Source organism: Heloderma suspectum, chromosome 6 (genome assembly GCF_057233095.1).
Source record: "Heloderma suspectum isolate Gila_16-S chromosome 6, 16-S_ref, whole genome shotgun sequence".
Taxonomy (NCBI): Eukaryota; Metazoa; Chordata; class Lepidosauria; order Squamata; family Helodermatidae; genus Heloderma; species Heloderma suspectum.
The window spans coordinates 55785935-55802245 of NC_139463.1; the positions used below are offsets into that span (position 1 = coordinate 55785935).

General features: G+C 46.7%; 2 protein-coding genes across 6 annotated transcripts in view; one reads left to right on the forward strand and one right to left on the reverse strand.

The window, feature by feature from the left end:
* Window positions 1-1842, reverse strand: part of SLC25A39 (solute carrier family 25 member 39) — a 45857-nt gene extending 44015 nt beyond the window's left edge. For 3 of the 5 annotated variants that reach the window (XM_084804480.1, XM_084804478.1, XM_084804479.1), the window contains exon 1: window positions 1638-1842. Coding sequence is in view for 2 of the 5 variants with exons in the window: in XM_084804476.1 (XP_084660602.1) it covers window positions 1198-1245 (48 nt within the window). In the remaining 3 variants the exon portion in view is untranslated. The other 2 variants (XM_084804476.1, XM_084804477.1) reach the window with 2 other exon arrangements.
* LOC146340908 (microtubule-associated protein tau-like) overlaps window positions 1493-16311 on the forward strand; it is a 160333-nt gene continuing 145514 nt past the window's right edge. The window contains exons 1-3 of the mRNA XM_084804475.1: window positions 1493-4928; window positions 6511-6659; window positions 7948-8008. Coding sequence (XP_084660601.1) covers window positions 4916-4928; window positions 6511-6659; window positions 7948-8008 — 223 coding nt within the window. The 5' untranslated portion in view covers window positions 1493-4915. The remainder of the gene's footprint in view (window positions 4929-6510; window positions 6660-7947; window positions 8009-16311) is intronic.

Below are 16311 nucleotides of genomic sequence, written 5' to 3' on the forward strand. Positions count from 1 at the left end.
ATCTGGAGGGCATCAGATTATCTATATTAGTTTTAAGAGATCCTGAGTATGCACTCTTGCCTAATGCATCAATGGACCACAGAAATGCTCAGAAGAAGAAAAAAGTAGGCCACACAAGACTAAAGCCAGCTTTCCACATACTTAGCGGCATATGAATCCCTTCCTTCCAGAGGTGGATTAAGAATTCTTGAGACAATGTATTCAAACAACATCCTGGGATGGAGGGTACTCTTGCACACACACCTATCAAGGCAAATTGTTGGCATTTTAAATAGTCCAGATATATATGAAAACAAATTATATAACAGACTAAAAAAAACTCTTCAAGTCATTGCACTGCAGTAAGAGAAGACAGAAGATCTACCAGCCACCTAAAGAAATCCAACCATTCATTTCCCCCCATATGTCATTACATAAGGGAAGTCTGAGTGGTAACTCCACAGGGTAGGAGCCAACTTTAACCCATCCTTTCTCCACTGACATAATGGGCCACGCAAACGACAGTGCCTACCATACTACCATTCTTGCCTTGCTACTCCAGGTACAAACCTCTCCACACACATCCCCATTTTTCAAGAACATTCCTTCTGTCCCTCCCGCCCTTTTACCAAAAGGGCTTCCATTCCCCACAGCAGGCTGCCTCACCAAGGAGGCTAACACAGAGGGACACACTCCCATGTACAACTTTCCATGCTGCTAGGGCTTAAGTATGGAGCAGCTGCCAGCACTACCACTGCAATCACTGTGGATCCAGCTCTTCTAGCCACAACACACATACTAATCAGGCACAGGAAGCAGGGCAGAAGTTGATCCTCCCTGCTTTAGGAACTAGTCAGCTCCACAGGGGATACACTATGCATTACCTGCACTCAGGCTGCAAGCCCCCAAACCTTCACTCATTCCTTAATAAACCTCACAGCGCTTTGCTCTTTTCCACTTTATTTCAAGGCATAAGCCACGTTAGGGTACAATCCTATGCACGTTTGGACAGAAAAAAGTCCTACAACTCCCAGCATGCACTAGCCACCATGGCTGTCTGGAGGGATGCTGGGAGTTGTTCAGAGAGAAAACGCTCCTACATGAATAAGATCGTGCCCTTACGCCCTCTATTATTCTGTGAAGAAGCTGGAAACAGCAAACGCACACACATTTTTAAACGTCATGCAGAATATACAACAAGAATCATACACGACGCACACAATAACATGACCAGTCTTCCATCCTAACCAGGGGCCATCGCCACATCTTCCGGCAGGGCGGTCAATAAACCCGCTACGCGTCTACGCTCATGCAGACGAGCAGATATACTCATGGCAGGCCTGATGAGAGCTATTAGCCGTAGCGGCTGACGGGGCCCCCCACACCGGGAGGCGGCGTGCCCCACGGGCCCGATGCTGGGGGTGAGCGGCGGAGGGGGGCCATCGCCTGCCTGCCCGCCCCGCTCGGGGGCTTCCTGGAGGCATCCGGCTGGCCGCCGCGCGGAAGAGGAGGACGCGAGCCAGGCACGCGCTTCGTGGCCTCTCCAGCGCCCCCCGCCGCAGCGGCCCTCGCCCGCAGCCCGGCCCCGCGCTGGCGGCCGCCTCCCTCTCTCCCTCCCGCGACAGGCTTCTCCGCCAGGCCCTCGCGCCGCGCCTCACCTGCTCATACCGGCCATGTGCGCGCCGGCTGCCGCGGCGCCCCCTCGGCCGACACGCGCATCCCGGAGGGCGTCACGGGCAGCGTGGGGGAGGAGGCCCACGCGCCGCCGCTCGCGCTGGCGAGCCCCGCGGCGGGGCACGAGGGCGACGCGCGCGGGACGGCGACGCAGCCCGACCGCTCGAAGGACGGCCTGTGCCGCCCGCCCGGAAGCGGCCGGGAGCACTTCCGGGGCACGCCGCGACCCGTGCTGGCGGGGGGACCGAGGGCGGGAGCTGCGGGGGGGGGGGCAAGGCTGTGCGTCCGCGCGCAGCCTGAAATTCCGGGACCCAGGCCACAGCCGTGTTAGCCGACACAGATTTACAGCACGGTCGTGTTGTGCTCGTCCGGAAGCGAGTCCCACTGTGTTCAGTGAGGCTGGTCCCGGGGGAGGGCGCGTAGGATCGGGACCTTGGTCGGGCTGCGGGGGAGGAGGGTGGAAACAAGTCCAAGAGGTTGCAAGGGAGGCTGAGCCCCGGTTGCTCGGGCACTTCCGGTGGCCCATCGACCGCGCGGAGCCGTCAGCGCCGAGAAACGGGCAAAAGGCAACGGAGATGTCGAGGCAGAGCGGCCCCCTCGCGGTGCGTCACGCTTCTGCTTCGCGTAGGGCGCCGCTCTGGCGGAAAGGAGGGCTGTAGGTGGCGCTCTACGGTTCCCTAGGCCCGTGATGCAATCGGCGCAGCCCGCGCCGAGCGAGGGCGGGACTTAGGCGCGTCGCTCCCGTTTTTGAAAGGCTGCAACCGTCGTTCGCCGGTAGCCCGCTCGGCCCGCGCCTCGCTTCAGCCGCGGGGCCCGGGGAGGGTCAGGCTCCTCGTCTTAGGCGCCTGAGGTGGCGTCTCCGCAGACCCCACGCCTCGCAGCTACCGCTCAGCAGCCCTGTCGCGAATGCGCGTCACACGCGGCCCTTGTACTGTATGGTCTCCGTGTGCAGCCTGAGGAACCCGGTGGGGCTGTTCGCACGACCTGCCCATTCGGAATGGTGGCCAGCGCGCGTCTCGGAGCCCTGCGGGTTAATTACCCCGCGGTAGCTTATTGTGACGTGTGAACCAGCCCACCATGGGCTCTGGGAGGGTTGTGAGATCTTTGTTTCCAAGCAAAATATGAAGTGCTGGTTCTTACCTTTAAGGCCTTGCATGGTCTAGGTCCGAGGTGCCTCAGGGAGTGCCTATGCCCCAGCCCGCCCCCCAAGGCCCTCTGAGGGCTCTGTGCTACGGCTGCCTCATGTGAGATTGGCAGCCACGTGGGAGAGGGCCTTTGCCGCCCCTCATCTGTGGAATGACCTGCTGGGTGAAATGCACCTTGATGTTTTTAAGGGGGATTAAAGACTCTCATTATTCCGGCAGGGCTTCTCTTTTTAGAATCCTTATTCCTCCTCACTGATGGTGATTCTGTGTGGTTCTGTGTGTGTAATTTTGTTTTTAACTCTGTATGCTGTGTGGAGTATTCTGTATATAGGCGGGTTATAAATTGAATAAATAATAAGTGCTGCGTAACTCATGCTTGCTGGGCTCACATGACATAACATGCCCCGAGCAGGGGTTGCATATTTAATTTGGTGCCCCAGGGCACCACGGCTCATCATGGGGCTTTGTGTTGTACCTAGTTCGTACCCGCCTCTCTGATGCTGGAGGGTGACAATGGTCCTGTTCACACAACTGCCACAGCCCATAGCTTATTTAAGCCATGGTGAGTTGCGGTGCATGCCATTGGCACAGGGTGCAACTCACCATGGCTTAAATAAGCCACAGTGGGCTGTGGTGATTGTGCAAACTAGGCCGATCACTTTTCCTCCCTTATTGAAGGCAGTTTATTGCATTCTTATCCTTCCAGGTGGCATACTTGATCTCATCCTGTGAGGTAGGGATGGAGACTGGCCCAAGATCATTCCAGTGAGTTGGGTAGCTCTGGTTAAAAAGTCCAAAATACTAGTCGCTACACCACACTGCCTTTAAAGAGGTACTGCTGTTTGTGGTGTATCCACTCACCCCACTTTTACCGCTGGTAAACAAGTTGCAAGAGTGGGAGTTCTGTTGTTGCCCAACCCTGAAAAAAACCATTTGACCTTTATGAATTATACACAAAAGAAATATGTATATGCATGATGGGAAACAATGCCTCACTGAAACGACTCTCATACTCTCAAATATTGTCTCCTGAGCCTCATGAAATACCTGTGTTTACACTTGCCATATTTTCTCATTTAGGTTCACAGAATTCTCACCAAGGTATTCTCACCAGTTCACACTCCTGCTTTTCATTACTCATTTGTGCTCACTCATAATTCTCTTATGAAATACCTGTGTTCATAGTCTTACATACTTTTCATCATACTACTTTGCAGGGCTTCAGATCCACCTCACACTTCTAGAGGCAATTTACCAGTTATAAATTCACATTTGCCTCTCTTACCATCTTTGACCCAATTTTAGATGCCTCTGCACCAGACCCTTAAGTCATGATCACCATTCATATCACTTCAGATTCACCTTACATAGCTCATCCTTGTGAAATATTTTTTGCTCACATGCTGAGATTATACTCAACTCCTGCAAAGAGCTTGTGTTTATACTATCTGACATAACTTGTATTGCCTCACAGAGTCTCATCTCTTGTATCCTGCAGATACAGCCTCACTGACATTTGCTTATACATTTTTCCTTTATGGAATGAGAGTTCACACTCCTGCTTTTCGTTACATCACTCAGATGACTTCACTGGGCCTCAGCTGGGCTTCACTGGGCCTTGAGACATTTAGGGTACAATCCTATGCATGTTTAGACAGAGAAAAGGCCTTTTCTCTGTCTAAACATGCATAGGATTGTGCCCTCAGTCTTACACATGCACACTTTTGTTTTTAAGTAATTGATACCTCCTCACAGATAATCAGTTCACACTCCTGTGGGTCTCATACTTTGTTTACACTGCCCCATCATAGAAATTGGGCTCACACTGAGGTAAATGGGACATGTTTTTCTCACACAAGTTAAGGCATGGTACATCTAAGTGGGAAATCTTCACTTCTGACTTGTACAATTTTCAAGGAAATGGCTGACATTTTTTATATTCCAAGTTCCTTATCCTAAAAGTCCTATATAAATATCTTCATATAATCAAAAGCCAAAGCCCTAATCTCTGCCATGCCTTTTATCTACATACATCTTTCCCCCACCCCTAGAGTCATCCAGCTCACTAATTTTCCGTTTCCTCCTTCAGTACAGCCCACATAGTCTGAGTGTTGTTAATGGCTTCTAAAGGTAAGTGCATAGAACGAGCATGTCCAGAAATGGGATAAATAACGCATAACCCTGTAGGAAACTCCATCTATTTTTAAAGTTGTGCAATAGCCTTTTTTTTCTCTTCAGCAAGTGTAGCATCATGTGTGCAGCCTTGTACTGCTCACACAGTTTCCTGAACTGGGGCCCTAGTTTACAAACTTTGGATAACTACAATGTTATGGTTCTCTGCAGATAAGGCTGCTATTTCAGTTATTGCCACTATCTTCCAGGCTGCTTTGGTCCACATGTGAAGCCTGGTGAGGGAGAGGGCCAGGGCATTTTTCTGTTTTGAACCATCTCTGGGAGCCCTATTCAAACCTTTGGAAAGTCACATGCAGCTTCCAAAATATGGTTTTCCCTACCATCATGTGTTGTGTCAGTATAAACACAATAGATGTGCTTTACAAATACTTCAAATTGGAACCTGCAGTCATAAGCCGGGGTAGACAACATGATGCCCTCCAGATGTTTTGGACTACAATTTTGGACTACTACAATTATCAGCCCAAACAAAGCCAATGATCTGGGCTTATGAGAGGTGTCCATCTCGAAGGCACCGGGGTTGCCTATGAGGTAAACCATCTAGCTATTTTTTTTTTTGTCAGGTATCAGGAATGATCATGTTGGTTCCTCCTATTCATGGGTTTTTTATTACGAGTATGGATGGAGAGGAAAAGAGATCTCCCTCAATTCAAGCTGCCCCATCCTACAGTCTGACCTGAGGAGATGCTGTTAGGAAATTGTAGTAGGTTATTGTAATTTGACGTTACAAGAATGTCAAATTACACATCTTCTGGTGCTAGACAAAAGCCTGTCCCCACAACACACCACTGAGTGGGCAGCAGGATGTATCTATGAGGATAGATGGGTAGAAATGTGTATTGCTGTCAGCATAGAAAGCTTCTCTATCTCCTCTTGCTTTTCATTCCAGTTCATCATCCAGCTAGTTGGTCTCACTTAACTAATACATCTATTTTGAATTTCTGACGTGTTGAATAACTGGAGCTAATATATATTCTATTGTATGGGAAGAGTTGGATATGGTACTTATTTTTTGCCAGTTCCCATTACTGAAAATTAATTGATATGGGTTAGGGGGAATCTCAAGCTGTCTACATGCATATACTACTGGGAAAAGACTGGGCACAGGCTACTCTCTCAAAACATTATTTTGTGTCCTTATGGGGCAAATGTATTTTGCAGATTTGGTCATTTTCTGTAATACAAAATGTGAGATAATACTACCAAGGGGGGATTGTAAATACATCAATTGTGAGGTTAGTTGTCTAGCTGGTTGCTATGGTGACAAAGGTCATACTAATACATTAGGCAGACAGTTCTGTCACAGACTCATTGTGGAACCTTAGGGGAGTCACTTAACCCTTCGTTTGTCCATCTATACAATGGGGAGAGTGTTACTTTCTGGCCATCCAGTGGGGGCTGTGTGTTATATTCAGCGGGTGCTCCTGCTAAACTGAGTGCCACAGGGATGCCTGCTTTTTCCTACAAATAATAGCAACCAAGTGCTATATATCTTTTGACTGGGATCCATTGCCTGCAGGTTGGCAGGAACCTGAAGCACTTTGTGAGAGCTTTCTGCACAGGGGACGTGATCCACAGGCCTGGAATCTACCTTCGAAGGACACAAAATCTGGGGAGAATTTAAATGGTAAATCCCAGGAAAACGTCATCAAAGGAACGTTTTATCAGGCAAGTAGAAGAGATATGATGTGTATATATTTTGTTCAGCTGCTTTTGTTCAGATAATTACAAAGGGTTTTTTGACAGTTCACCCAGAGGTCCCTGTATGTCAAATTAGCTTGTGTGATAGATCTGGATGATATAGAAATGTAATCAATAAATAATAGATCTGGCAGCAGCTGGCTTGAAAGAAAGCATTGCTCCCTCTGGTTGAGTGATTAAATGCAAGGTGAATGTAGTTTTAGTACTGTAGTGGATTTCATTCAAATTTAGAGGTGAGTGTACTTGTGCTAAGTATACGAGTACAAAGGAGCCAAGATATCTATTTCCAGAACTGTATAATAATGTCATTGTAGAAAGAAAGAGAGGCAGCAAATTATCAAGCCAAAAATATTATTTTAGAGAATAAAGGCAAAATGAAGTTTGTAAATGTATGTCCTGAAATATTTTATTTAACATTTGGCAATACTGAATTTAACAACGGCCAGCAACATTTGAGCCAAAAGTTCCCTACAAAGTTCTTGCATGCAGTCCATTATATAATCAAGAAAAGTTTCACCTCCTAAATATCTGTCAGGCTGCTCTTGAAGAAAAAGGTGGCAACCCTCTTTTTAGTTTGTGTTGTATATATGCTATGTAGTTGTGTTTTTTTTTAAGTGTGTTCCCTTTATTTTTCAAGAGATGTAATCTCCCTTATTTCATGTCCAAACATATATCAAATCTGACATTGTCTGTAGATATGGCTTCTTCGCTGGCCCTAACCCTGCCACTGTCTGGTTCAGGATGGATGTTAATCGTGAACACACATTGGCTGCATTCGCACCACATGCTAACCCACGATGGGTGACTAGCCACACACTTGGGGTTGTTTTGCGAACAACCCACAGTGTGTGGTTGGTGCACCCGACAGACAATTGGTCAAACAACCCTCAGTGCATGGCTTGTTTCCCCCCTCCTCCCCCCTTCCTCAGTCCTAGTCCTCTGGCCCACTCAGGCACTTATCAGAGCAGCCTGCGCAGCAGAATACGCACTTTGAGAATGCTCATGCTACTGCTGTGTCAGAGGCCTCTGTACAATGGGTCTGTGTGCTGGGGGGTTGATCTGCCATTGCCTGCTCCCCAAAGAAAGTGTGTGTCCCCCTCCCCTGCCTTCCAAAGGACTGTTCGTTAGCGGAAATCCCCGCAGTTAATTTAGTAAGACGGATTGTATGTGTTTGGCACAGCATGTTGTTTATAATGTCAGAAGGAACATTCATACGAAGCCCTTGTAAAAATTACTATTTTCATCTTTTCGGTAGTGCATCTTCTGGAGAGCCTTAATGGGAACCTGCATGCGAAATTTCAGCGCATTCAGCCGAGGTTTGGATACTTTAAATCCCCCCTCCCTTTTCGTGTTTGGATGATCCCACACAGACCTTTTAAAAATTACTACTTACATCTTTTTTGGTAGTGCATCTTGTGGAGAACCTAAATGGGAACCTAAACTGGTCATGGAGGGGAAAATAAGCCACGGTAGCTTATTTCCTCTGCCTTATGTACATGCCGGGGGGATTTGCATGATTACCCTCACTGGCATGGCTTGTTGTGTTGTGTGAACTTAGTGAGGGTACTTATTGCTGTGGTTAACAAGCCATCCAGAACCCCTGGGTTGTTGCAGGGTTCTGAGGTGGCTTGTTAAGCATGGCAACGAGCCACCCTCGCCAGGTTCGCACAACATGGCAAGCCATGCCAGCGAGGGTAATCATGCAAATCCCCCTGGCATGTGACTGGCACACCTGGTGGGAGAAATAAGCCACTGTGGGTTATTTCACCCTCTATGATTTTGTGAGCAGACCCAGTGTGTCTTTCACCATGTTTTTAAGAATTCTAAGCCAAGTGAGTTCACATTTTAAAGTGTTTTGCAACAGAAACCAAACAGCTATTTCTCTGATGTAGCCAGAATGTGATACTAAATAAGTTAGCTTTTAAGTCCAAAGATTATGTCTGAGAGGGAGCTAAGCATGATTTTGATAACTGTACTGTTTTAAAACCAAAGAGACCATGAAAGGTGATAGAGAATTGCTTATAAGTAGTATCTCTATTCAACTGTATTGCCCTTCCTGTTACATGCATTTAATAACTCTGAATTGTGTATTTTATTTATTTGCAGTATTTTTATGCTGCTCAGCCAAAAAAGCTCCCAGGGTGGCTTACATATAATCATTTAATGGTGCAATCATATGCATGTTTAGATACGGGGAAAAAAGTCCTAGAACTCCCAGCATTCACCAGTCAGCCATTCTAGCTGGGAAATGCTGGGAGTTGTAGGATTTTTTTCTGTCTAAATGTGCATAGGATTGTGCCCTAAACAAGACAGGCCCTGCCCACAGGCTTACAATCTAAAAAGACATGACACACAAGGAAAAAGGAATAGGGAGGGAAGACGGGAAGAATGAATGCTCTTAGCAGAGTTAGTGGACTAGCCCTGCTCTCCCTCTCATCTCCCTCATTATAGCCTGTAGAATGGCTGGTGGTGGTAACAGTCAAGGGAGGAGGAGCCTTCCTGTATCATACTTATCAGTGAGTGCTTAGACATACACTTATGACTACAGGTGTTAATTCCACGAAAGGACTAAAAAACTTGGAAAATGCTTCTCAATAACAAGAGTATCAACGTAGATTTTTCCCAATGTTGTAATGCTTTAAGTAAGACCCCCTAAGTGCTGCTGATTAGGCAATTAAGCATTTAGATGATGGAAGAATTGTCTCTCTGATACTGTTTCAAGTGATTAATGTGTATAGGCCAGGGAAGTGTGCACAAATATATTGTCTTGGCCTGAATATTCTCACATGATGCATTTTACATCCTTCAATTGCTTTCTGCAATGTTTTTATTTGGATTTGTATCCCACTTTGTTTGTTTGATTGTTTGATTGATTGATTGATTGATTGCATTTCTAAACCACTCAATAGCCAAAGCTATCTGGGTGGTTCACAAAAGATTAAAACCTTTAAAATACAATATAAAACATAATATAGAAACAATTTATATACAGAAACAATTTAAAACAATCAACAGTAAAAATCCCAAGACCAGTTAAAACCTTATTATATGCTGTCAAATGCCTGAGGGTACAGAGAAGTCTTAACCTGGTGCTGAAAGGATGATAGTGCTGGCACCAGGCAGACCTTACTCAGGAGAGTGTTCCATAATCAGGGGGGCCACCATTGAAAAGGCCCTCTCCCTTGTTGTCATCCTCCTAACCAGAGGAGGAGCCTGAGGAGGGTGTCAGATGATGATCATAGTGTTGTTGTTGTTGTTGTTCAGTCGTTAAGTCGTGTCCGACTCTTTGTGACCCCATTGACCATAGCATGCCAGGCCTTCCTATCCTCCGCTCTCTCCAGGAGTGTGTTCAAGTTCATATTCATTGCATCGGTAATGCTATCTAGCCATCTCATCCTCTGCCGTCCCCTTCTCCTCTTGCCTTCAATCTTTCCCAGCATCAGGGTCTTTTCCAGAGAGTTTTCTCTTCGTATTAGGTGGGCAAAGTATTTGAGCTTCAGCTTCAGTATCTGTCCTTCCAATGAGCAGTCAGGGTTGATTTCCTTTAGGACTGACTGATTCGACCTCCTTGCAGTCCAGGGGACTCGTAAGAGTCTTCTCCAGCACCACAGTTCGAAAGCATCAATTCTTCAGCGCTCAGCCTTCCTTATAGTCCAGCTCTCACAGCCATACGTTGCTACTGGGAAAACCATAGCTTTGATTATACGAACCTTTGTCGGCAAGGTGATGTCTCTGCTTCTTACTATGCTGTCTAGGTTTGCCATAGCTTTCCTCCCAAGGAGCAAGCGTCTTTTAATTTCATGGCTACAGTCACCGTCTGCCCAAGAAAATAAAATCTGTCACTGCTTCCATTTCTTCTCCTTCTATATGCCAGGAAGTGATGGGGCTAGATGCCATGATCTTAGTTTTTTTAATGTTGAGTTTCAAACCAGCTTTTGCACTCTCCACTTCCACCCTCAACAAGAGGCTCTTTAGATCCTCTTAGCTTTCTGCCATTAGGTTGGTATCGTCTGCGTATCTGAGGTTGTTGATAATTCTCCTGGCAATCTTAATTCTGACCTGTGATTCATCCAACCCGGCGTTTCTCATGATGTACTCTGCATATAAATTAAATAAGCAGGGCGACAATATGCAGCCTTGTCATACTCCTTTCCCAATTTTGAACCAATCGGTTGTTCCATGTCTGGTTCTTACTGTTGCTTCTTGACCCTCGTACATGTTTCTCAGGAGGCAAGTAAGGTGGTCTGCTACTCCCATCTCTTTAAGAATTTGCCAGAGTTTGTTGTGATCCACACAATCAAAGGCTTTAGCGTAGTCAATGAAGCAGAAATAGACGTTTTTCTGGAATTCTCTTGCTTTCTCCATGATCCAGCGAATGTTGGCGATTTGATCTCTAGTTCCTCTGCCTCTTCGAAACCCCGCTTGTACTTCCAGTAGTTCTCAGTTCACATACTGCTGAAGCCTAGCTTGTAGGATTTTGAGCATAACCTTGCTGGCATGTGAAATGAGCGCAATTGTATGGTAGTTCGAACACTCTTTGGCATTGCCCTTCTTTGGAATTGGAATGTAAACTGACCTTTTCCAGTCTTGTGGCCACTGTTGAGTGTTCCAAATGTGTTGGCATATTGAGTGCAGCACTTTAACAGCATCATCTTTTAGGATTTTAAATAGCTCAGCTGGAATACTGTCATCTCCGCTAGCTTTGTTGTTAATAATGCTTCCTAAGGCCCACTTGACTTCACTTTCTAGGATGTCCAGCTCAAGTTCAGTGACCGCACTGTCATGGCTATCAGGGACATTCAGATCTTTCCTGTATAGTTCTTCTGTGTATTCTTTCCACCTCTTCTTAATCTCATCTGCTTCTGTTAGGTCCCTGCCTTCTTTGTCCTTTATCATGCCCGTCTTTGCACAAAACGTTCCCTTGAGATCTCCGATTTTCTTGAAAAGATCTCTAGTCTTTCCCATTCTGTTGTTTTCCTCGATTTCTTTGCATTGTTCATTTAAGAAGGCCTTCTTGTCTCTCCTTGCTATTCTCTGGAACTCTGCATTCAGTTGGATATATCTTCCCCTTTCTCCCTTGCTTTTCGCTTCCCTTCTTTCCTCAACTACTCGTAAAGCCTCATCAGACAGCCACTTTGCTTTCTTGAATTTCTTTTTCATTGGGATGGATTTAGTTGCTGCCTCCTGAACAATGTTCAGATCTAATCCCTTAAATCTATTCCTCACCTCCACTGTATATTCATAAGGGATATGATTTAGGTCATACCCAAATGGTTTAGTGGTTTTCCCTACGTTCTTCAATTGAAGCCAAAATTTTGCAAGAAGCAGCTCATGATCTGAGCCACAGTCAGCTCCAGGTCTTGTTTTTGCTGACTGTATAGAGCTTCTCCATCTTTGGCTGCAAAGGACATAATCAATCTGATTTCGATATTGACCATCTGGTGATGTCCAGGTGTAGAGTCGCCTCTTGTGTTGTTGGAAAAGAGTGTTTGCTATGATCAGTGTGTTCTCTTGGCAAAACTCTATTAGCCTTTGTCCTGCTTCATTTTGTACACCAAGGCCATGCTTGCCTGTTATCCCGGTGATTTCTTGACTTCCTACTTTAGCATTCCAATCCCCGATGATGAAGAGGACATCTTTTTTTGGTGTTAGTTCTAGAAGGTGTTGTAGGTCTTCATAGAACTGATCAACCTCAGCTTCTTCGGCCTCAGTGGTTGGGGCATAGACTTGAATTACTATCATGTTGAATGGTTTGCCTTGGATTTGTACTGAGATCATTCTATCGTTTTTGAGATTGTACCCCAGTACTGCTTTTCCCACCCTTTTGTTGACTATGAGTGCTACTCCATTTCTTCTAAGTGATTCTTGCCCACAGTAGTAGATATAATGGTCACCTGAATTAAATTCGCCTATGCTTGTCCATTTTAGTTCGCTGATTCCCAAGATGTCGATGTTCAATCTTGCCATCTCATGTTTGACCACCTCCAGCTTTCCTTGATTCATTGATCTTACATTCCAGTTTCCTAAACAATATTGTTCTTTACAGCATCGGACTTTCTTTTCACCACCAGACACGTCCACAACTGAGTGTCCTTTTGGCTTTGGCCCAGCCGCTTCACTCTTTCTGGTGCTACTTGGAAATTCCCTCTGCTCTTCCCCTGTAGTATATTGGACACCTTCCGACCTGAGGGGCTCATCTTCCGGCGTCATCTCTTTTAGCCTTGTGATACGTTCCATGGGGTTTTCTTGGCAAGAATACTGGAGTGGGTTGCCATTTCCTTCTCCAGTGGACCACATTTTGTCAGAACTGTCTGCCATGACCTGTCCATCTTGGGTGGCCCTGCACGGCATAGCTTATGGCTTCACTGAGTTACGCAAGCCCCTTCGCCACAACAAGGCAGTGATCCATGAAGGGGTGATCATAGTGTACAGATAGGTTTATTCTGGGAGAGGCACTCTGTCAGGTAGTTCAGTCCCGAGCCATGTAAAGCTTTAGAGGTCAAAACTAGCACCTTGAATTGGGCTTGGAAATGTACAGGCAGCCAGTGTAAGCAGGCCAAAACCATTGGTGTTATATGTTTAGACCTGGCTATCAATCAGGCTGTGGCATTTTGGACAAGCTGCAGCTTCCAAACAGACTTCAAGGGCAGCCCAATGTAGAGTGCATTGTGGTAATCTAATTTGGAGATTACCGAAGCATAGATTGCTAAGGCTAGATTATGCCTGCCTAGATAGGGGCATAGCTGGGCCACCAACCAAAACTCATAGAAGGCACTCCACCTGAACCTTCAGTGACAAAAATGATTGCAGGAGAACTCCCAAGTGACAAACCTGCTCCTTCAAGAGCAGTGGAGTCCCATCTAGAACAGGTTGAACACCCTCTATTTGGTCAGGAGAACCACCCACTGACAGTATCTTGGTATTGTCTGGATTAAGCTTCAGTTTATTAGCCCACATCCAATACACAGCCAGGCACCAATCTAGTACATCCGCAGTTAACTTGATGATGATGCAAAGGAGAAATAGAGCTGCATGTCATCAGCATATGGATGACAATGCACTTCAACTCTCCCGATAACCCCAGTCAGCAGTTTCATGTTGTTGTTAAATAGTACGGGGGACAGAACTGACGAGAATCCGTGGGGCCGAGCAATATCCCCCAAGCACCACCTTCTGCAGCCAACCATCCAAGTAGGAGCAAAACCAATGCAATGCAGTACCCCCCACTTCTAACTCAGACTATTGCCCCAGAAGGATACCATGTTTGATGGTATCAAAAGCCACCAAAAAATCAAGGAGAATCAACAGGGTCACACTCCTCCTGTCCTTTTCCTGATATAGGTTATCATATAGGGTAACCAAGGCTAATTCCATGCCAAAACCTGGCCTATACCCTGACTGAAATGGATCCAGATAATCAGTCTCACCTAAGAACATCTGGAACTGGTTGGTAACCACCCACTCAAAGACCCTTGCCCAGGAAAGGAATGTTTGCCATCAACCTAAAGTTGTTGAGATGTTCTGGGTCCAGGGAGGATTTCTTCAGGAATGGTCTCACCACCACCTCTTTCAGGTGGCCCAGGACCACCTTCTCACAAAGAGGCATTAATCATCTCCTGGCCTAGCTGGCTGTTCCCTCCCTTCTGTTTTATAAGCCAAGGGGGGCAAAGATCCAATACAGAAATGGTTGCACAAACCTGTCCAAGCATCTTATCCACCAGCTGTACCGTGAAAACCTGAGCAGAACCAAACAAAGTGCCCTCAGCATGAACGTTGACATCCCCCAGAACCAACAGTCTGGGGGATCTCAACAGCATACCCAAGATCACCTCTGTCAACTCAGGTAGGGAGACGATTGGGCAATGTCAGGAGCACCCTAGCGGCATCTTTCAGTACACTCTAATAGCCAACTCAAGACACGGACAAAAGGATTCTTTTCAAGGCTTTAATCCTTTTACAACTTAATGACTCTTTCAGATGCTAATCACCAGCGACTAACCAATGAACAGCGGAGTAGCCTATGCTCCGGGTAGGCAGTTGGTCCCCGTTTGAAGGAGAATCACTTGAAGACCCTGAACTTATGGGCTAGGGAGAAATCCTCCCTCTTTCCCTTGGGTCCACGGGATGCGGCTGTTGCGTGTGTGCCAAACGGGCTCTACGCCTCCTTTCTGTGCCTTCCATCGCTCTTCGCTCCCTGCGTCTGCATCAAGCATCTAGCAAGCCCCCCTCCCGCACTTTCTCACTGCCAGGGTCACTATCTATCTCAGGAATGCCGGCAGGAGGAATCTCTGCCAGCTGCTGTGCCTGTTCGGGATAAGCGGGCTCCTCTCCCACGGATTGCTGATTCTCCTCAGAATCAGAACCGCTCTGGGGTTCTATCGGCTCAGTTTCCACCCTGACAAGCAGCAGGTTAGGAGGTAACCAACAGAAGCCCCAATCTGTCCCACTGGCCCAACACAAGGTGCAAACACTTCAGACCAGTAGTCACATGGACAGGGAGCCTGCAGAGAAAGATGGGATTCCTATAGACCACAGCAACCCCTTCTCCCTGGCCCTTAAGTCTGCCCTGATGCTGGACCAAGTACCCCAGTGGGCATAACTGGAAGAGACTAACTCCTCCCTGTTCATCCCCGGGTCCCAGTTATGCATGCCAGATGGGTTGCCTCATCACTATTAAATCATGAACGAAGGAGATCTTATTATGAACCAGTCTGGCATTTAAAAGCAACATCTGGAGACCAGAGGGCAGGCTAATAGGGCAACAAGCAAACCTCCAGGTGGGGTGAGGGCTGGAACATGACTCAGCCATTAACTCTCTGGGCCATGTTTCCTTTACTTGGCTAGCCCTCCTCTGAACACCATACCTCCCCTGACCCATCACACTCAGGTCCCCCATTTGCCCCATAACCTCTCTCTTAGGCACATGATTGGTCCTAAAAGGGAAATTACTGCCCCTCCCCCCCCACACAAACCACATGAGCCAGTCAACCTGATGTCAGAGGGGTTGCCTTGGTCTTGCATCCCCCCTGAAGCAGCTCCCCCAAAGGGGCAACCCCCCTTTGGCGGCAGGTCCACCCTCAGGCAGCCTCCCTGTTTATTCACCAGCCCCACAGCCCCAGGAAGCTGATGCAAGCTCTTGCCAGGTGGCTTGGAGTCTCCAAAAAAAAGTGTCAAATCAGGGGCCTGATGCTGCAAAGAGACAGTGTTCTCTGGCCCCGGAAGCCTCTCTGGGGTAGCCACAGGTAGCAGACAGAAGGTAAAATGATAAAGCTTTCAGTCATGATCTACCTGAGCAGATAGTCTCCTCTTCACAGGGTGGGAACGCTGATACACTTCCATCTCCTAATAACTAAAATAAAAAATAAATAAAATAGATTTATTTTATTGAATTTTTTAATATATATATGGGTATATACAACACAAAATAAAGCGAGACAAGACAGTTGTTAAACCTTTCCCTGGTCCCAGGTACAATATAGCAGTTTCCTAATGATTAACATTTCAAACCCACCTTGCCACAGTATAAAACCTGTCCTACCATTTTGGCTCTCGTATCTCATACTTCAAAGAGCTCCATCCATCCATCCTCATTACTGTTTGCCCTCATAGACAGGAAGCA